This window comes from Talpa europaea (genome assembly GCF_964194135.1).
Source record: "Talpa europaea genome assembly, chromosome: 7".
NCBI lineage: Eukaryota > Metazoa > Chordata > Mammalia > Eulipotyphla > Talpidae > Talpa > Talpa europaea.
This window is the reverse complement of record NC_140074.1, coordinates 132,931,171-132,952,209: the sequence shown is the minus strand read 5'-3', so window position 1 is coordinate 132,952,209 and position 21,039 is coordinate 132,931,171. Positions and strand designations below refer to the sequence as shown.

Sequence of the window (21,039 nt, the reverse complement as noted above, 5' to 3'; positions counted from 1 at the left end):
AGAGGAGCCCACCTCCAGATGCACCGAGGCTGGGGGCGGGGGAGGAGAGACGCGCCCTCCCCGGGAGCGCCGAGCTGGCAGGGCGGGACCGGGGCCGCGATGTGACCGATGTGCCCGCCGAGGTCTGTCGCCGGTGCCCACCCCAGCCTGGCCCCGACCCGCCCAGCCCACCGGAAGTGACGCGCGCGGGCAGCGCTGACGTTGGAGGGTCTTGGAGGCTCGGGGAGGCGCAGGGGCCCCGCCCCGCCCCGCCCCCGCCCCGCCCCGCCCGGGAACCCTCACCACCCCAAGCGCACCCCAAGTGCACCGCGCTTCTTGGGGTGAGGTCAAGGGACCCAGCGACAGCAGGACACCCCCGCGGGCGCCGCCACCCCTGCAGACCTCGCTGCCCTCCTGGCCCCCAGACCCTTCCTTCCAGCGCTGGACACGCTGACCTCGCCCCAGCTGGGCCCCCACCAGCCTGAGGTCAGCGCCTGGCGGGGTAAGGCGCTCAGTATATCTGAATGAGTGAGGTCATCTGGTGTCCACCCCACCCTCCCAGAGCCCGGTGAGAACAGCTGCCTGCTCTGAAAGGGAGCTTGCTGCAGGGCCTTGGGTCAGGAAGTGTGCACCACAGAGTGATCTTTAGGACCTAGTGTTGACCCCCCTCCCCGGGGCCTCACCTCATTCCTTCAACCTCCTCCAGGGGTGTTGGGAGGAGGCCAGGAGTCCATACTTGCCAGGTGCTCAGTCCACTGGGTCCCGAGCGCCCTGCACCTCGCCAGCATCACCTGCATCCTTCCTCTCCACCCAACCTGTGGCCGCCTGGGTTCAACCCTTGTCATCCCTTATCTCCCAGCGGATTCCCTGTTTCCAGGTCACTTGATCTCCCCTGCAGCGGCCAGAATCACTTTGCTAAGACCCAAGATAGAAGCTCTTCCACTCTGGGGAGCTCTGCACCCGGTCTGCCGCTCAAGGTTTCCCCCTTGTCCTGCACTCAGTCTGAACCCGTGATCCTGTTCTCCAGATGAACCGGGTCCTGTTCCAGGCCCTGTACACTTTGGGGTCTGCCTTCTGCTCGCTGCTCTCACCGCCTGTGAAGCAGCACCCATTGGTCCTTCCAGACCGATTTCACTCTTCTCCATCTGTTCCGTGCTCAGGAGGCTGAAGCTTTGTGGGCTGGACCAGTGGGCTCTCTTGTTGTCTATGGGTCCACCGATGGGAAGCGCCAGCAGGAACTTGGGGGGCAGGAGAAGAGTTAAGGTGGGGTATCTACCCCACCGCTCCCTCTTTCCAGGTGCCTGTCTGCCCTCCGCTGCAGCTGGCTCTTTCTCTGGGTTCTGATGACCATGCCGCCCCTCGAGGATGGCTGAGGCTCCCCACTGCTTCCAGCCCCAGGTGCTGCCAGGCCTCTGTTCGTTTCCTTTCTCCGTGAACATCACCCCTTGATTAAACTCTCTTGGTTACTCTGCCCGCAGTTGCGTCTGTTTCCTGTTGGGACCCTGATAGATGCCTGTGGTCAGCCTCCCGGCATTAGCCCCACCTCCCGCTCCCTGGGGAATCTTTCCTCACCTGTCCCTCCAGGGTCCTGACCAAACTCCCACTCTTGACTCCATAACTCCGTGTTCTTTCTTCTGTCGGCAGGGGACACTGTCTTTGTGCTCAGGCCTTAGCACCAGCAAAGCACCTGGTTTAATACGTGCTGAGCCATGTTTGTTGCTGATTGCTGGTTGAGCCCAAACAATGGGGCTCAGTGAGGCTATGGCCGTCACAGACCAGTGAATCTTGCTTCATGCTGAGCCCAAAAGTAAGACAAGGAAGACACGACATGTTTCCCTATGGGCAAATCATAGATAGCTAAGTGCCTACTAGAGAAACATTAACTGAATAGTGTAAGTATCTTCTTTCAACTTTCAAAAGCTGTGTTTTATGACATATTTTTTCTGTCTACATCCAGTCCTTGTTCTTTTTTTTTTTCTGTTTTTTTTTTCCCCCGAGGCCACCTGCCCAGTCCGTTCTTAAACATTTTTACAACATTCATATTCCAGCACACACAAAGGTAGAGAGAATACAATGACTCTATCCCTTCCCAGTGCAGACGCAACATTGGCCAAGATCAAGATGCCGGCACTTTAGCTGCATCTGACCTGCCTGTTCTTAGCTGCAGTATTTTAAAAGCAATCCTGGTCATTAGGTCATCTCTCTCTGCACGCTTCTGTAGGCATCATTAAAAAAATAACCAGAGCATTTTTTTTAATTTTTAAATTTTTTTAAGATTTATTTAATCATACAAGAGCTGGGGTACAGGCCAGAGATGTGACGGGGAGATGTGAGAGAATTCACCAGAGACAGAGTGGGGAGCAGAACAGGCAGACTGACTGAAATACACTGCTGAGGGAAGCAGTGGGCGAGTCAGGAGAGGTTTGCTGTGCCCTGTGGGTAGCTCCCTGGCCAGCCGGGGATTGAACTCGTGCTGCAGTGGCTACGGATAGCTTCATAGGTTGCATCTTAACCCCTTGTGCCACCAGGGAGGCCCAACCAGAGCATTTTAAAGACACCACCCTGGTGGAGCTAGGGCGGATGTTAAGTTTAATTTGAACACAGTGAACAATGGGGGGAATGAACAGGTTTGTTTGTTTGTTTGGTTTTTTTTGACCTGGCTGAACGATGGGGTGAATGAACAGGTTTGTTTGTTTGTTGTTTTTTTTTTTTGACCTGGCTGTGTTCGTGGTCATGTACCTAAAACAATGTTAACATTTTTTCCATACCAATGGGGTGAGAGTGCATAGGGATGGCACAGATTTCCTGGCCATCACACAAGATTTTTCCGATGTGCTGAATACCCACAGAATGGGAGCAGTCCTGTGCATGGACTTCTCCCATTGGAGGGAGAAGATGGATCAGAGAAACAGATGCCTTTAATCCATCCATGAAGGCTGATGGGAAGGGAGAAATCTATGGGTGGCCAGTAATATTTTGGTGCAACTTGGAATTCCTGGTTGCAGATCACAGAAATGTGACTGAGAGATGGGCAAGACCAAAGGGTTCCCAGTGACTCCCCCAGTAGCAGTTACTTCCTGCTGCTGCTAGTCATTTTTTAAAAATTGAGTTTATTAAATATTATTTACATGAAGTAAAAGCCAACTCCCTCCTCCTGCTCCCAGTCCAGGACAACCACTGATCTGTTTTCTGTTCCAGTGTTTTGCTCTTTCTGGAAAGTCACGTAATGATATAAAATAGTACTTGCTTCCGGTGGCTCCCATAATGCAGTTGAGGCTCATCCACACTATCGCTGCAGGCATCAGCAGCTGGTCCCTTTGTATTACTGAGTGCCAGTTCCCGAAATGGATGAGCCACTATCTATCCACCAGATGATGGACATTTGAGTTCTTTTCAGTTTTTAGTGATCATGAATCGAATTGCTATGAGCATTTGCCTATAGACTTTTGGTGTGGTGATCTGGCTTCGTTCTGAGTAAAATACCTCTCATGAAATTATGGAGTTATATAGTAATTGCACATTCAACTTTACAAGAAAATATAAATATTCGGAGTCCTTGCCAGTTCTTGATATTGTCAGGTTCTGCTCCTCTCCCCCCAATTGTCATAGCTGTATATTCCTTGTCAAATTGTGGTTTCAATTTGTATTTCCCTAATTTCTAAGATTAAGAATTGTAAATGTCCCTCTGGCCTGAAATGGGGTTGACTATCTTGTAGAGTTGGCTGGATTTAAAAAAAAAAAATAACAAAGCACGATTTCTTCCTTATCTTGGAGTGATTAGAAAAGCTATGAGGCCTGCCCAGGATTTCTCACAGGGCAGGGGAAACCCACCTCTGCTTGGAGAACAGAGCTCTCCTGTGGAGTCTGCTTCCTTGCTGACGGTGTCACCCCCACCCTGCCCCTGCCTCCACACCTGTCCTGCCTCTGTGCCACCCTTTCACTGCCCAGATGGTGCACCCTCATTTTCACCTGCTGAATTCTTACTTTAATGAATTTTCACTTAGGATTTCCCAGGTGTAGCATGCAAGGTCATACGGGAAAAGTGCACCCTCTTTTGGGGCCAGGGTTGGATTTTCTGTTTTGACTTTTATTCCACATAGTTGTCTGATTTGACATTTTCTCACATGTAAAGCGGGGATGATCCCTACCTCAGAGGTAGGTGGTTGTCAGCGAGACTGTCCTCACATTATTGTTGCTGTTCCTTTGCCTCTATCAAAGGTTCACTGGGCGGATCATGGCTAATGTTGTCCTTGTTTCCCCGGGAGCTAAATGGTAGCCAGCAGTCCATCAACACATTTGTTGAAATGGATGGATCTAAAAGGATTTTCAGGGAAGGCAGGTGGCCAGAAAGGAGTTAGGGGGTGGTGGGAGGGTTGGGGGGTAACTTTCGCTCTCATCATTCCTGGGAAGTTGCTTTTCTGGAGGGGTCTGCGTAGGGCTTGGGGCTGGAAGAAACTGGGCTGCCTGGACACCGGGTTTGAGAGGCCAGAAAAGGGGGACCAGGATGCTCAGGAGGCAGCAGGCCGAGGAGCGGCTGAGAGGCAGCGGCCGGGTGATGGCGCCGGGATGCGGGCGGGAGGGGGCGGGAGGCGGGGCCGGCTGCGGGCCCCGAGGACGGGGTGGAGACCGGAGAGCCGGGGCCCGACCCCGTCCCGGCGCAGAAGGGGGCGCCGGGCCCGGGGCCGGGAGCAGGACGCGGGCGCGGGGCCCCGCGGGTGGGAGGGGGGCGGCCGGGGCGCGGCCGGGGCGCGCGGCAGGTGCGGGGGGCGGGCGCGGCAGGTGCGGGGGGCGGGCCGGGGCGGGCCGGGGCGGGGCCGGCGCGGGCTCGCGGGCGGGGCGCGCCCTCGGCTCCGGCGACAGCAGCGCGGGCGGCGGCGCGGGCGCGGGACCCCGGCCGGGCGGGGGCCGAGCGGGCCGGCGCGATGGGGTCGGCCGACTCCAAGCTGAGCTTCCGGAAGGCGGTGATCCAGCTCACCACCAAGACGCAGGTGCGCGGGCGGCTCCCTGGGCCGGGGGCGGCGCGAACTCGGCTGGCGGGGACCGGGGGGCACCCGCGGCCTCCGAGGGCGACGCAGACGCCGGGCCCGAAGCGGGGCCCCTGGCCCTGTGCCCCGGGCTCCATCCGCTACCCTCCGCGCGCCCGGCCTGCGCTCCGGAGCGCCCCGGCCCCGCGGCCGCGGCTCCCCCAGGCTGACGTGTGCCTCCTCCCGAGCCGCCGCCCCCAGCCCCCGCGCCCGGCTCAGCCTGGCAGCTCCGGCCTCCCTCCGGCACCCCCGCCCCCCCGGCCCCCCACCCTCCAGCCCCCCTCCCGGCCCCTCGGTGCCGGTGGGTCGCGGGCGCACAGACTCGGCGGCTGACTCAACGCAAACAAAGCCCGGCCGGGGAGACAGCTGGTGCGCGGTGCCGGCGCCTCCCGGGGCCCAGGTCGATGCTCGCGGCCAGGAAGGCCCAGATCTCCCTGGGAACACGCACTGAGAGGCCGGCGGGGTGGCAGCCTGGCAAGGGGACCTGTTTCCCGGCCCTTGGAGTCGAGTTTCCTGTCTGGGGACCACCGCTTTAGGGGGCCCCTCTTCCGAGGCCCAGGGGTGAGGATGACGGTACCTGAGGGTACCCTCTAGGCTGGGGATGAGGCTCCTCCTTATGGGCCTTGACTGGCTGGTATAGGGCCTGAGGGGGTGTCTTTCAGCCTGGTCCACACTCTCACAACCCCCTGAGTCCACAAGTGTGGCACAGAGGCCCCTCCTGCCCCCAGCACACAGGACCTGACCCCAGCGAGGCCCACCCCTTCTCACCTCACCCCTGAACCAAGCTGCTCTGGGCATAGAGATGCCCAATCCTGACTCCCCCAGACCCACACCTTCAAGGGAGTCAGGACCTGCTGTTGTCTGGGATTTTCCTGCCCCGCTCTTTGCAATTAGAGCGGGTTCAGGGCACCCCTCTCCAAAGCCAGGCTCTGGTGTCTCATCCCCATGAGAGAAGGGGCAGGTGCCGGACATGCCCAGGGCTCCCGGAGAGTCCAGCCCCAGATGAGAAGCGTGATATAAACCAGACCTCACTTCTCGCCACTCGCCATGGCTCTTGGTTCATTCTGGCACTTTCTTAGGGCAGGGCTTCTTGGTCATGAGTAGCAGGTGGGCCAGGCCCTCTTTGTGGGCCCCCAGGAGCAGAGGGAGGGAGGGAGGCTCCTATGTTTACCGAGTGGGGAGGGAAACGCCTTGTTGGAGGAACGCCTTGTGGGTTGTTGGCTCAGAGCTGGGGTCCTTTGCCTGGCCAGCACGACTAGCTCAGCCAGGCCCCAAAGGACCAGAGTGTCCTAGATTCCTATCTGTCCTGGCCCCCTCCCCAAAGTCCCCTGTTGTCCCAGGGTTCTGCCCTAGAACGGAGCTGACTGAGACAATACCACCCCGTTTCCCAGCCAAGGGCTATGAGTTGGCTTGGGACAAGCGTGAAGCTGCAGACAGCCTGGGTTTCCCCCCTAAGTCCCCGGAGAGTACTGGGGCCCTGGTGGGGGGCAGAGGGGAGACTGGGCTGCCCGGAGGGAGAAAGTCAGGTGTGGAGAGCTGACTTGGGGAGCTGGAGAGTGAGGTCCAGATCCCAGATGATCCTTCCAGATCTTGCCCCTTTGTGTCCCCATGGAGATTCAAGCCTGCTGTCCAAGGTGTCCTCTGACCCCAGAGCCTCAGAGCAGAGAAGCCCACCCAGCACCTTCTTGCATGGCCTGTGCCTGGCCCAGGCTGCCCTGCTCGCCTTCCCCACAGCCTTCCTGCCCTGCATCCTGTTTTCTTCCTGCCCTGGGCCAGCCTGACCCAGGTCCGGGCGGCCGGCAGCTTTGCCTGTGCTTCCTGACTCTTTCCCAGCTTGAGTGGGGCCCAGATCCCGACTCTTGGAAATTCTCTGCCATAGGCATGGAACCTAAGGGGACCCTGTTTCCATGGGAATGCCGTGGCGTCCCACAGAGCAGGTGACTCCTAGCAGGCTAAGCCCCTGCTGGTTCTGCACGCCTTTCCTCAGAGAGGTTCCAAAGAAGCAGCCGGTCCCCAGGCTGTGGGGAGTCTGCCCCCAGCCCCAGCAGGTGCTGGCAAAGCTACCAGAAAATGCCTGTTTTCCCCCCAGGGTAGCTCTGTCCCTGTGCACATGACCCAAAGGCCTGCCTCCCTTCAGCAAAAATCCTTTATTTAAATTAACTGGCTTGGATTTGGGAAGATTCCTTGGGCCCAGCTGCAGTACTACAGGCAGGAGCTAAGTCTTGTCCCTCCCCTCAGAAGCCCACAGGGCCATGGTGGGCCTCGCTAATACCTCTAGCCTCAGGCTAGCCTGGTGGAGCCAGTAATGGCAAACAAACTGAGGTGACAGGGGGACCAGGAGAGGAGGCCCAGCTTGGGGATGGAGGTGGTGAGAGTCCCACTCAAGTTCCAAGTCAGTTCCCATAACTGGGGTCATTCCTCGCTTCTGGGCGAGGTGACCCTGGGGCCTCCTAAGCCTCCACTTTTCACATCCAGTCCCCAGGTGGCACTTGTCTGATAAGACAGGTCAAAGGTCAAGTCTAGCTGGTGTTCAAATGAGTTTCCACCCCTTTAAGGGCGGGTGGCCACCTGGGAAAGTATCAGAGAAGGGGCTTCCTGGAGTGGCTCCCAGATGGGGTGTCAGGTGGCCCTCCTGGCTGAGGGCGTGAGGGCCAGCAAGCCCAGCCCCAGGGCCTTCCTTTGGCCTGTTCCTCCCCCCAGCAAACTCACCTTACCAGTCCTGGGGCCCAGCTGGCACTGCTTGCCAGGTCTGCTCAGAGGGCTTGGCCAAAAGCTGGCGATAGCCTGGAGGGCAGCTTTGGGAGTGGGCCAGGGCTTGCCTGGACCTTGCTCATGCTTGTGACCCTGGTCCTGAGTCTGGACAGCCCACTGGTGCTTGGCTCTGCCCAGAGAGCTCGCTGAAGTCGCCTCCAGGATTAATTACAGCTAAACAAGTATTGCCTGAGCCTTTGCCGTAAGCCTCATCTGCAGGGTCATGGAGAAGGGCTGGTTGGGTGATGGGGCTGGAGGCAAATGCACCAAGACCTGTGGAGTCAGGGACTATGATGAGTGATTGTGGGGGTGAGAGGGGGTGGGAGGGGGTGGGACTTGAGGTTCCAACGTGAGAGCAAGTCTATCCGTCTGGAGTGCTGGGAGAGTCCGTAGAAGGAATGACTTTAGAAAAAATTTAAATGTGATATATGTGTATTTCCTGATGGTAAAAGTAACGCATCTTTGCAGATGTGTGGAGGTAGCATGTCCCTTTAACAGACTTCAGAAAAGGAAAAGGTTAGGATGATTGGAGCAACCCAGAAAGACCTCTTGGAGGAGGTGATAGTCAAAAGGAAAGAGTGCCTTGGACACACTGTGCCCCCATAAAGGAACTTGCAAAAGGGAAAATATAATAATATGTGCACTTATCGCAAAGTACAAAGAAAAATGTAAAAGCCACCGAGAGATAATTACTGTTAACCTTTTGCTTCATTCATTTCTCATCTTTCATTACTATATAACTGAATGCAAAATTATGCTCAGCTGATAGTTTTATATCTTGTCTTTTTCACCTGACATTGTATTGTGAGCATTTCCCACTTGTTAATATTCTTTGAAAATGTGATTTTTGATGGCTGCATAGTATTCCCGTACAGGTCTGTGCCCTCTCTTTTGAAGCATTCCTTGATGTCCCTTAGGCTGATCCCAGTGCTTCACTGTTAGCAACAATAACGTCAGTAAATCAGCACACGTGCTTGCTGGCCATCATTTCCTTAGGAAGTGTTTCTAGGTGAAATCTTTGATTAAAGTGGGCTGCCTCCGTGAAAGCCTGGGTGATTCAGAAGGCATAGGTGTGTGAAAGGCACACGGCCCAAGGAGGGCCGGCAGGTCTTTGATATCTGTTGGAAGGGGTGAGCATTCTAGAAGAGGGACAGTCAGATGGTAGGGTTGGTCCTAAGGATCAGAAATATGTGTGTGTGTGCATGTGTGTGTGTGTAGGTGTGTTTGGGTAAGATCTCGGCCACACAGCACACAGTGGTGGTTGCAAAGGTCTCTGTGAGGGGGCAAGTGCCTTCAGCCCTGTACTTTGGGATGTGGATTGGGGGTGACGTGAGGTGGGACACTGGAGGTTGAGCCCTGGCAAGAATGGCCAGAAGTGTGCCGTTGGCTGGTGTTGGGCACCAGGGAGCAGGTGCGAGTCAGAGGGACTTGGAGGCTGACTCCTTCAGCTTGGCACCTGTTGGGCCTTCTGTGGGGAGTCTGGGCTGAGGGGCAGCGGGGGTGAGTGGAAATGAGCACAAGTCCCCTTTGTCTCCTCCCTAGGGCAAGAGGGCACAGCCTGGGTCTGGGACCCTGGACACTTGACCTGGGACATCTCCGGGGGGAGGTTTGGTGCCTTGCTAGGAGAAGCTGTGACTTACCCAGGGTCCCACAGCCCCCCCACCCCGGGCACCGGGTTAGGCTTTGACCGCTGAACTCAGGGCCCAGCTGATCTTTGGCTGCCCACACCGAGTGTTCCCAGGGTGCTGGCTGGGGCTTGTAGTGGCTGATAGTGTCCCCCTGCTGGAAGGCTCTTAGGTGTCAGCAGGGACAGAGTAGGGGGGCCATGACTTCCCTCTTGGGGGCTCCCTTGGCAGCAGTCTGGCCAAACTGTGGGCCTGTGACCAGGGGTCATGTAACTTTGGACACTGGGTCCCCCCACAGCCCGTGGAAGCCACCGATGATGCCTTTTGGGACCAATTCTGGGCGGACACAACCACTTCCGTGCAGGATGTCTTTGCACTGGTACCGGCGGCCGAGATCCGGGCTGTGCGGGAGGAGTCACCCTCCAACCTGGCCACGCTATGCTACAAGGTGAGGCCCTTCCCACCATCCCAGGGGCTGGAGAGGGCAGGCGCCAGGTCCCTCACGCCAGATCCGCGCATTCCCCAGCCCTCCCTTTCCTCCCCCTCTCGCAGGGCTCTGGAGGGACAGGGTCTGACCACCCCATTTGTGGTGCTTCCCTGGGCCACACCCTGCTGAGCACTTTCCACAGAGCACCTCGCGTTGCTCACCCTGTGGTCAACACCGCTCGTGTGGCCATTTACAGACGAGCAAACTGAGGCCTGGCCGGCTCAGCACTAGCCAGGCCGCAGCCAGCAAGGTGGCCCGGTGCTCAGTCCTGGGTGCTCCTGGCTACGCTCTCTCCTGTGGCCTGTCCCGCAGGGCTGGACAGGCCAGTCGGGAGAAGTGACCTCCACCTGCAGCCCTGCTGTCTCTTCCTCTCTGTGGCCAGGGGTACCCACCCTGACCCAGTGCCGGACCCCACTGCTCACCGGCCGGTGTGCCCCTCTGCCCACCCATAGGCCGTGGAGAAGCTGGTGCAGGGCGCCGAGAGCGGCTGCCACTCAGAGAAGGAGAAGCAGATCGTCCTGAACTGCAGCCGGCTCCTCACCCGCGTGCTGCCCTACATCTTCGAGGACCCCGACTGGAGGGGCTTCTTCTGGTCCACAGTGCCCGGTGCAGGGCGAGGCGGGGTCTGTGTCCTTGGCGGGGGCTGGCTGGGAGCTGGGCCACAGGCCTCCAAATCTCTTCCAGGGCTTGGGAAGTACAGGTTGGGGGGCTGCTGCTGACAGGGGTCAGTGGGTCTCCCACAGGTATGCCCCTACTCCTGGGTTGAGATGGGGGAGCAGGGCTTCAGCGCGTCCTAGAGGGAGAAGCTGTCCTCTCCCCTCCAAGACCCCCCCCAAACCCATGCCATCTCTGAAAGCTGGCTGAGGGGTGGGGCCTGCTGGTTCCCGGTAGTTTGGGGACACAGCCTTGTCCCTCCCAGTCCGTGGGATGTCTCCTGGCTGCATCCAGCCCCACTTCTCTCTCTGGCCCCCTTTTGCCTTGAGAGCTTTGGGGTGACCATCAGTCCACTTTCTTTTCCTTCTTCCTCTCCCTTCATCCTTTGCCCATGAGTGCCTCGACCCAGTCCCACCTGCCTCCCACCTGGGCCACATCTCCTTGGCCACCATTGAGGCAACCTGTGGGAATCCTGTCCCGAGCAGGTAGAGGACGATGATGAGAATGCCCGGCCCCTGGCCGAGTCCCTGCTCCTGGCCATCGCCGACCTGCTCTTCTGCCCAGACTTCACGGTCCATAGCCACCGGCGGAGCACTGTGGTGAGAGTCTCTCCCGCCACTCCGGGCCGGGGAGGGCGCTGGTCCTGGATGGGAGCTGGTTGGTGTTCCTGGGGCAGGATTTTCTGAGGGCAGGGGCTGCAGCCAGAGCTGGCTGCCTGGCACGCGTGGTCCCGGGAGGGGCAGTGGCTGGCACAGCTGGAGAAGAGCCAGCTGTGGCCCAGCCCTGCCTCCTGCATCCGGGAGCTGCACACAGAAGCCCATTGTCTTGGTCTGGGTGGTGGGTGCAGGTGTGGGGCTTGGGCACAGGACACCTGGCCCTGTCATTTCCCGTGGTCCCCGGATCTGACCTTGAATATCTTCTACCCTCCCACCCACCACCCCACCAGGGGCACCCAATTCCATCCTCCTCCTAGTCTCCTTCCGTCCCTCCTTCTCTCTCTGTCTCAAACTGTAAAAGAACTAGACTGAAGAAAAAGCTTTCAAGAGGCCCGAGAACATTCATTTCTTCCCCGTGCACAAGCACCTGGGCCATTGTGAGGTTCTGTCTGAGGAGAATATGAGGGTCTCTGTCTTCAGGGATGGCAGGGGACCTGGCAGGACACCCCCAGGCTGATCTCCCCGTGATTCTGTCCCAGGACTCGGCAGAGGATGTCCATTCCCTGGACAGCTGCGAATACATCTGGGAGGCCGGCGTGGGCTTCGCTCACTCCCCTCAGCCCAACTACATCCACGACATGAACCGGTGAGCTTTGCTCCAGCCGGGGCCCAGGCCCACCCCGCCCGGCTCAGGGGGAGCCACACCTAGGGTCCTCCGGCAGGCCCGTGGCCCACCCTCAGCCTCAGGGATGCAACAGAGTCATTTCTTTCCTTGGACTTGAGCCAGGGCGGGGTCTAGAGAAGTGGGGTCTTTGGGTACTGGACCCTTCCCATAACCCCTTCCCAAGGATGGAGCTGCTGAAGCTGCTGCTGACCTGCTTCTCGGAGGCCATGTACCTGCCCCCCGCTCCGGAGAGTGGCAGCACCAACCCGTGGGTGCAGTTTTTTTGTTCCACGGAGAACAGGTGAGGCCTCATGCCCCCACCTTCCCTTCCTTTCCTTCCTCCTGCTCCAGGCAGCCAGCCCGGGCACTGGACAGCGGGTCTGAGTCGGGAGAGGTGCTGCCTGCCCCCTAGTGCCAGTGGCTTGTGCGTCACAGGCGCGCCTGCCTGGGCCATCCATTGTCCCAGTGGCCCCTGGGTGACCCGTCCTGCGTCCCACACCTGCGGCACACTGGCCAGTAGGAATATAACGCGGGCCACACATGGGATTGAAATAGCCCCGATAGCGCCATTTGCAAACGCAAAAAAAAAAAAACCAGGTGAAATGAATTTTAATCAGGTATTTCACTCAGCGCAAGAGCGCGGGGAGCCCTGCGTGTGCAACCAGGATGCAAACGGCCGAGATGTTTCCCAGTCCCTTTGCATGCTAACTTTCCAGAGCTCGGTGTGTAGTTCACACTTACAGCTCAGCTCTGGGGACCCGCCACACTCAGTGTAGCTTGTATTGACTGATACCATCTCGACAGTGGGTTGGGAGGGGGTGTAATGAATACCTACCTGGAAGGATGGGGGAGCCAGCCGGCCATGGGGTGCTCCAGGGCTGTGGGGGCTCATGTGAGGAGATGGAGGAGTCTCCCAGCCCCTTGATGGGATTGAGCATCTGAGCCGTTACATCCCCTCCAGCTGTGCCCAGAGATTAGGGCCCTGGGGATGGGAGCGCCCAGGGTCGTGGTTCACTCACTTCTCTCTTACCTGGGCCCCCCACCCCCACTCCCCGCTCAGTTTCCCTGCAGAACGCCCAGTTCCTTCTGCAGGACTTGCTGGCTTCCTGCCCAACTTTTCTTGTTCCAGAAGGGGAGGGAAACCCGACAGCCCCTGCAGCAGCCGTGGCCCAGGGCTGGCCGGTGCTCGCTTTCTCGCAGCTTTATCAGGCAGAGAGCCACCCTTTGCCACCCACTTAACCTCTCTGGGGCTCAGTTTCCTCATCTGAAAGATGAGGCGCTTGAACCCTGACATCCAACAATCTCTCAATCGAGTCGTTCTGGGGCAGGGAGCTGGTGACTGAGCGCAGGCTCTGCTGCCTGAGGGAAACCGCCTTCCCTGGGGCCTCCACCCCTGCTCTGAAGCCCCGGGGGAGGGTCCCTGCCACTCCTGGGCCTCAGGGGTGTGTCCCTGGACGTTAACCCAGGCCCCCAGATTCTACAACACAAGAACAAACCCCAGGGTGGACTGTGGACTCAGGGTGATACAATGTGTGGGTGCAGGCCCATCGACTGTGACGCTGTCCCCCTTGGGTGGGGGATGTTGATAATGGGGGTGACTGTGCATGTGTGGGGGCAGGGGGCATGTGGGAAATTTCTGTACCTTCTTTTCAAATTTGCTCTGAACCTAAAATTATGCTCAAAAATAAAGTCTTTGAGAAAAAAAAAAAAAGAATAGGCTTCAGCCCTCCTGGCGCAGGAGGGGAGGGGAATCTGAGGTGCACACACAGTTTCCTACACAGAGCCCCTCATAACTGGCCATCCTACTCTTGGCAGTATATTTCTTCTGCCCTTGGCCTGGCCTGGTCCATGCCAGGTGGGTAAGGAGGAGGAAGGGTCTTTTCTACTCAAAAGGGAGTCCGGCTTTTGGGGACAGGCTTCCAGGGCAGAGCCTGGTGCTGAAACGCTTGCTTTGGTGAGGAAAGAGGTGGCGGGGGTGGATGGACGGACAGACAGATGGCTGGAGGGAGCCGGGGCTGGGGGCACCTCGGCAGCCTGGCCTTCCTCTCCTGCTGCAGACACGCCCTGCCCCTCTTCACCTCTCTCCTCAACACCGTGTGTGCCTATGACCCTGTGGGCTACGGAATCCCATACAACCACCTGCTCTTCTCCGATTACCGGGAACCCCTGGTGGAGGAGGCTGCCCAGGTGCTCATTGTCACCTTGGACCACGACAGTGCCACCAGCGCCAGCCCCACCGTGGATGGCACCACCACAGGCACTGCCATGGATGATGCTGATGTAAGGATGGGGGTGGCGGGGGTGGCCCTGCCAGGGTGTGAGTGGGTGGCACCCCCTCTAGCAGAAATGGGGTGAGGGGCACCTCGTGGTGAGCCTAGGCTGAGGGGGCACTGCTGCGGTCACCTGGACCTGGGGTAGGGATGGGGGGATGGCACCTGCTCACCCCAGTCTCCATCCTCCGTAGCCCCCAGGGCCTGAGAACCTGTTTGTGAACTACCTGTCCCGCATTCATCGCGAGGAGGTAAGTTGGGCGCTGCCCCTGCTCTGATGGATTCTCTGCACCCACCCTGCACAAATAGTTAGAGTCTTGCAGCGGGGAGGAGGTGCACAGGGGTTGGGGTGAGGGGAGTCCTGACGCCTCCATAGAAACCCTCAGTCCGCAGGGACTCGGACTACCCCAGGTGCTATAGCAACAGCAGGCTCTGCGACTCTGAGATGCAGAAAAGGGCCACTGGCCTCACCTGGGTGGGCATAACTGGGAAGGCTTCCAGGAGGAGGAGGCACTGATGTCAAGTTTCAGAGATGGACTTAAGTCATCATCGGGCAGAACTGAGCTCTTGTGTCTTGTGACTTTGGGGCTGGGTCTTGTGCTCCCAGAGCTGGACAGGCCCCTGCGTCCCCTCTCCAGGACTTCCAGTTCATCCTTAAGGGCATAGCCCGCCTGCTCTCCAACCCCCTGCTCCAGACCTACCTGCCCAGCTCCACCAAGAAGATCCAGTTCCACCAGGAGCTGCTGGTCCTCTTCTGGAAGCTCTGTGACTTCAACAAGGTGAAGCAGCTGCAGGACCCGGCATGGGAGGGCTGCTCTACATGTGTAGGGGGGTAACGCCCGGGGATACTGATGGAGGATGGGAGCGGGGCAGAGCTGCCCCCCCTAACCTGCCCACCCCTCATTCACCCCCCAGAAATTCCTCTTCTTTGTGCTAAAGAGCAGTGATGTCTTGGACATTCTGGTCCCCATCCTCTACTTCCTCAATGATGCCCGAGCGGATCAGTGTAAGGCGGTGCAGGTGATGGGGGGTTCCTCGAAGGGCTCCCTTCCCCCCTCCACCCCCCTCCCCAGGTGACCCCACTTGTGCCACTTGCCGCAGCTCGGGTGGGCCTGATGCACATCGGCGTCTTCATCCTGCTGCTTCTCAGTGGGGAGCGGAACTTCGGGGTGCGGCTGAACAAGCCCTACTCGGTGCGCGTGCCCATGGACATCCCGGTCTTCACTGGGACCCACGCGGACCTGCTCATTGTGGTGAGGGAATCCCTCGGCCAGGGCTGGGGGTGAGGCCTTCTTGGCTGAATCTGGAGGTGGCGGGGACCCCATGACCGTCCCTTTGCCTGCCCATACAGGTGTTCCACAAGATCATCACCAGCGGGCACCAGCGGCTGCAGCCCCTCTTCGACTGTCTGCTCACCATCGTGGTCAACGGTAGGGTCGGGAGCCTGCCCTGCCCGTGCTCACCGCCAGGTGGCGCCAGGCCCCAGGCTGACCCCGGGTGTCCAGCACCAGGGCTGCCCAGGGCACAGGGCCCTGGTGGGTGGCCACATAAAAAAGGGAAAAGGAAAGAAACAGGCGATAATAATTCTCTAATATATTTCCTTTAACCTGCTGCATCCCAAATGCCATCATCTCAGCACATAAACTGTAAAAGAACTGAGGCATTTCATATTCCCTTTTTGCACCCAGTCCTCAAAACCAGGTTCACAGCTGCAGTTTCCCTCGGTTAGGGCCAGATTTGTTTCAAGGCTTGATGGCTGTAGTGCCTCGTGGAGGCCATGCTGGACAGCGTGGGTTTGGAAGAGCCCAACAGGGCTCCGGACAGGGGTGCGGGGCCCAGCAAGGCGGGTGGTGCTGGGCCCAGGCTGCGTGACTTCAGCAGGGCCGCCTTCTGGAGAGGATAGTTTGGGGTGGGGAGCGACTGGCTTCGTGGTCTTGGTCTGATTGGCACCCGGGGGGCGGGGGGTGTAGGCAGGCAGGAGGGCCTTCAGTGCGCGAGGTCAGAACCACGCTTTCCTCACTGGCTTGCTCCCACAAATCTTAGCTGTGTGCGGCTGAGCCTGAGCAGCATCTATAAACAAGGGGGCCACTGCGTGTACCCCACCTTGTGAGGGAGAAAGACACGAGCCAAGGATGCACACAGACCAATATGTGTCTTCTGGCCATGTGCGTGGCGATCATCTCTGATCCCCTTCCCTGGCCATGTGAAAAAAATAAACATGTATCTAATTATACGACATCACCTTGAGGTTGTAGAAAGACAAAGATCTTGAATTTGTATGCGCAGTCAATATTTTATAACTGGAGAATTTCAGGCAAGTATACGATTTGAGGAATTTGAGCCTCAGTTTCCTCGTCTGTAGAATGGGGCTGGTGGCTGTGTCCCACCTTCCTCCCAGAGGTGCGGGGAGGCTGTCCATGGTGGAGGGCCGGGGGGACTCTGCAGGTGTGGCGAGTGTGACTTTGGCCCTCGGGACTTAGATTCTGGCTTATGGGGGGTGCACAGGCAGGGGCAGGAAAGGTTTGGAGTAGGAACATCGCACCCACTCAGGCCCAGCCGGTACAGGGGTGTCTGGTGGCCTCAGGAGTGACCTGATCCCTCCCCACAGTGTCCCCCTACCTCAAGAGCCTGTCCATGGTGGCTGCCAACAAGCTCCTGCACCTGTTGGAGGCCTTCTCCACCACCTGGTTCCTCTTCTCGGCCGCCCAGAACCACCACCTGGTCTTCTTCCTCCTGGAGGTCTTCAACAACATCATACAGTACCAGTTTGACGGTGAGGCCTGGCCTGGGGCGGGATGGAGCAGGGCACGCTGTGGGCAGGGACACCACCCCATTTGAGTGGGCATGCCTCTCTGACCCCCATGTGTCTGTCCACTGTGCACTGATTGAGCACCTGCTGTATTCCAAGCCCTGTGCTGGGTGTGGGGGGCATGGTGGAGAACCCCGTGGTGGAGAGTGCCCCTCCCCATGGAGCGTGCATCTGGGATGGAGGTACAGAGGGAGGTTGTAAACCCTGGGTCACCTGGACAAAGAGCTCGTCTGAATCCGGTGACAGGGAAGTTGGGGGCGAAATGGCCCTGACGAGTGTCACAGGTGTGGCCAGGGCCTTGCCACTATTAGCTGTGTCACCAGGGGCACGAAACCAGCTCTTAGAGCCTGGGTTTCTCCATCAAGGGGACAGTCACCATAATTGTACTGAGTCCCTGTCTTGGATGGCGTGGGGGAATTTAGTGACAATATCCACAAAAAGCACCTGGGACAGAGCCTGGTGACCTCAGTAGCAGCAGTTACTGTCATTTCCAAAATAAGCGAAATTTGAACTGATCTGTGAGGCAGGGGTGGGGTGGGGTGGGGCAGAAAAGATTTCTGGGGGGGCAGGGGCAACTCGTGCCACTGGGGTGAGATGTTGAGCTGAAAGCAGAGAGGAGAGGCGAGGCAGGGGCTGAGAGGGGGACGGGTCTCCGCTGGCCCAGAGGTGACCGTGTCCCCCAAGGCCAGGCGCAGGCTATGCCGTCCTCCCTCCCTGGTGGCCTGGCTCAGGGGTGGAGTCCAGATACTGACCAGCTGTCTTGTGAGGACCCTGGCATGCTGCTGGCCCCACTTTGCCAGGCGTTACCCTTTGAAACACTGGGCTGGAGGCGCCCTCCCTGAGCGGGCACGCTCCCTCTCCCCAGGCAACTCCAACCTGGTCTATGCCATCATCCGCAAGCGCAGTGTCTTCCACCAGCTGGCCAACCTGCCCACCGACCCCCCTGCCATTCACAAGGCGCTGCAGCGGCGCCGGCGGGCACCCGAGCCCCTGTCCCGCACCGGCTCCCAGGAGGGCGCCTCCATGGAGGGCTCCCGCCCCGCCGCCCCTGCTGAGCCGGGAACTCTCAAGACCAGCCTGGTGGCCACCCCAGGTTCGGCACTGGCGGGTGGCAGGGGGTGCGGATACTGACATGGGGGGAGCCTTGGGGGCATATCCTGTCCTGGCAAAGGGAATAGGCAAAGGAATGGGGGAGGGGTATTGGGTGGGCGCAGGAGGGGTAGTCTGGACAGGGGCCCAGGCCTGGGAAGGGGTGTGAGCTCTGGGCGGGGTGGACCCAGGGGAGCAGGCTCCACATGTCTAAAGTGGGTGGAGGAAAGCTGGGGGGCCATGCAGACCTTCCTAGAAGGGGCGGTGTGGCAGTGTCCTTGTGCCCCGCGGCCCCCAGGCATAGACAAGCTGACGGAGAAGTCCCAGGTGGCTGAGGATGGCACCTTACGGACCCTGGAGCCTGCGCCCCAGCCCAGCTCGGCAGACAGCAGCCCGAGCACGGAGGTGGGTGACGGGCTCCTGCGGTGGGTGGGACTGGCACGCCCTCTCACCGCAGCCTCTGGCACGGGCCAAGCCAGGACGCTCTGGGGTCACTGTAGCAGAGGTCAGGCGTCCGGGGTTGGCACATGACTGGGGGGTGGGCAGACCCCTCCCTTGTTTGATGGTCAAGGGCTTGAGCCTCATCCATCAGCCTTATCTGAGGCTGGGCTGGCCTTTACCCAGCCTGCCCAGCCGGCCGCCAGCCCTAAACCTGTCACCCGCTTGGGCTGGGTCGGGCAGGGCCGGGGACCCAGGGCAAAGGGTGCTGGGCTGGGCTCCCCCTCCACTGGGAGCCAGCCCCCCCACTCTCTTTCCCACCCCAGGACCAGGAGCCCAGCCAGGCCTGGCGGGAGCAGCGGCGGCTGTCCAGCGCATCGGTCAGCGGGCAGTGGAACCCAACGTCGGAGTGGGTGAGGGGTTGGGCAGTGGTGCCACGGTGGGGGCTGGGACAGGGGCTCCTGGCCCCAGGAACAGCTCAGTGGAGGCTCTTTGGGGGTGTGTCCACATCCAGGGGCTGGCCTGCCTCCAGACTCAGGGTCAGCCCTCCCCGCTGACTGGACTTGGCCTTTTTGGCTTGGTTGTTTCGGGTCTGCGCTGGCCTGGAATTCACCCCAGGCTGGCGGTCCAGGTGCCACTGTGCTAACTTCCTCAATAAATCTGTGCCCCTTTTCCCCCCATCACTTGCCCACTCCCTGTGTCCCCCATCACCACGAATCCACTTGTACAAGCCGCCCTGCCTGGCCCTGCCCGGGAGGGTGAAAGGGGCAGGCGCTGGCCTGTGGCCCCTGGCACCCAGCATGGCTCACTGTCCCCGGCCCAGGCCCTGCTGCCATGAGCGAGGCCGCCTTCCGCCTCGGGGACCCAGCGGTTTCAGGTCAGGGCCAGGTGTGGGGCGTGGGGCTGCCTTCCCAGCCCAGGAACCGGGTCCCCGCAGGTGCTGTCCTGGAAGTCCAAGCTGCCCCTGCAGACCATCATGCGGCTGCTGCAGGTGCTGGTCCCCCAGGTGGAGAAGATCTGCATCGACAAGTGAGGTGGCAGGCGGGGGGCATGGGCCCGCTCGGCAGGGGGTGGCGGGGGCACGAGCCACTGGGGTCCAGGTGAGCCCCAGCAACCCTTGACCCTGCAGGGTGGGCTTTCCCACCGGAGGACACAGGGGCCCTCTCCTGGCAGGGGCCTGACGGATGAGTCTGAGATCCTGAGCTTCCTGCAGCACGGCACCCTGGTGGGGCTGCTGCCCGTGCCACACCCCATCCTCATCCGCAAGTACCAGGCCAACTCGGGCACCGCCATGTGGTTCCGCACCTACATGTGGGGCGTCATCTACCTGAGGTGGGTCCCGGGCCCGTCTGCTGCCCACAGGGGCTCGGCCCGGTGGGCTCGCGGGCTCGGGGGCTCGGCTCTGTTCCCGCCTTCCAGTGGGGTTAAAGCAAGACTGTCATCGGGGGTCTCGTCTCGATGAGGGTGGGTACCCGCTGCCTGGGGTGTGGTGCCAGGGCAGAAGGGTTTGGGTCTGACTCGCCCAGTCCCACCCCCAGGATTCCTGCAAGGTCTCCCAGCACCCAGGTAATACCCACTCCCTCGGCAGGAATGTGGACCCACCCGTCTGGTACGACACGGACGTCAAGCTGTTTGAGATCCAGCGGGTGTGAGGACGGCGGGCTGCAGGGAGTGGTCAGCAGGGCTAGCCAGGCCCTGCTCCCCCGACGCCCCGGCCTGCCACTGAGCTTTAAGTGACTGCGATTCAGGGCCAGGGCGACAGGGTGGTCATGTCCTGGGTGGCGGCCTCAGGGCCCTGGTGTGGACTGACTCTGCTTGCCGGGGAGCACCACAGGGGCCGCCCGTCTCCAGGGCTGCAGTCACCCCCAGAGCCCTCACCTCGCTCTGGCTCCCCGCAGGCCCGTTTCTGGTCCTCAGTGCCCGCCCAGCTCCTGCGCTGTCCCCTCAGAGGCGACAGATCACTGTGCCCTCCTGCGGGCAACCCAATAGGGCCGTGGCCAGTCCCTGGGGGCACGGGGCAGGGAGAGGGGAGTCCTTCCCAGACTGCTAGCCTGAAACCCCCTGGTCCAGGCCAACACCCTCAGGAGGCAGAGGGGCAGTGAGGCTGCTCATGGGGGGCCAGGGGCTGGTCGACTGCAAAAGCCTGACTAGGGGACCTTGTGCATTTTAGGGGCTTAATTGGGGGCTGAAGTTCTCCTGCTATCTTCTTTCGGGTCAGCAGTTACAACCTGGCTCCCTCTAATCCGGTAGTTGGGAGAGGGAGGGAATCGGGGTTGGTGGACCAGGACAGTCCTCCTGCCCCCGCCCACTGTCTGGATGGCTGGGAGAGAGCGGCCCCAGGATGCCGCCCTCCTTCCTCCTGGCGCTGGCCCTGGTCTCCCCGCCTCACCTGTGTCAGTACAATCTTTGCTCTGTACAATCGATCTCTTTACACAATAAAACTGTCTCCATGAGCCGGCTCTGTGCTTGGGCTGAGGTGCCTGTCTTCGGGCGCAAGGACTCTGCCTCCTCAGCTCGGGCCCCAGAGGCCTCAGCACGTGACTCATTACTGGGCATGTGTCATTTTCTTGGGTGGTAAGTGGAGGATGGACCC

The 21,039-nt window shown here is 59.8% G+C and overlaps 1 protein-coding gene across 1 annotated transcript; it reads left to right on the top strand.

The window, feature by feature from the left end:
* Positions 1-4,901: 4,901 nt before the first annotated feature.
* On the top strand, positions 4,902-20,098 carry HID1 (HID1 domain containing; the record flags this gene model as incomplete). Its single annotated transcript, XM_084238694.1, has 19 exons — positions 4,902-4,967; positions 9,678-9,827; positions 10,319-10,489; positions 11,003-11,119; positions 11,716-11,822; positions 12,025-12,141; positions 13,898-14,120; positions 14,305-14,361; positions 14,749-14,889; positions 15,026-15,116; positions 15,212-15,363; positions 15,462-15,540; positions 16,719-16,883; positions 17,785-18,012; positions 18,307-18,413; positions 18,779-18,859; positions 19,384-19,475; positions 19,620-19,778; positions 20,035-20,098. The coding sequence occupies 19 exons, from the start codon at positions 4,902-4,904 to the stop codon at positions 20,096-20,098; spliced, it is 2,367 nt and encodes a 788-aa protein (XP_084094820.1).
* Positions 20,099-21,039: the final 941 nt, after the last annotated feature.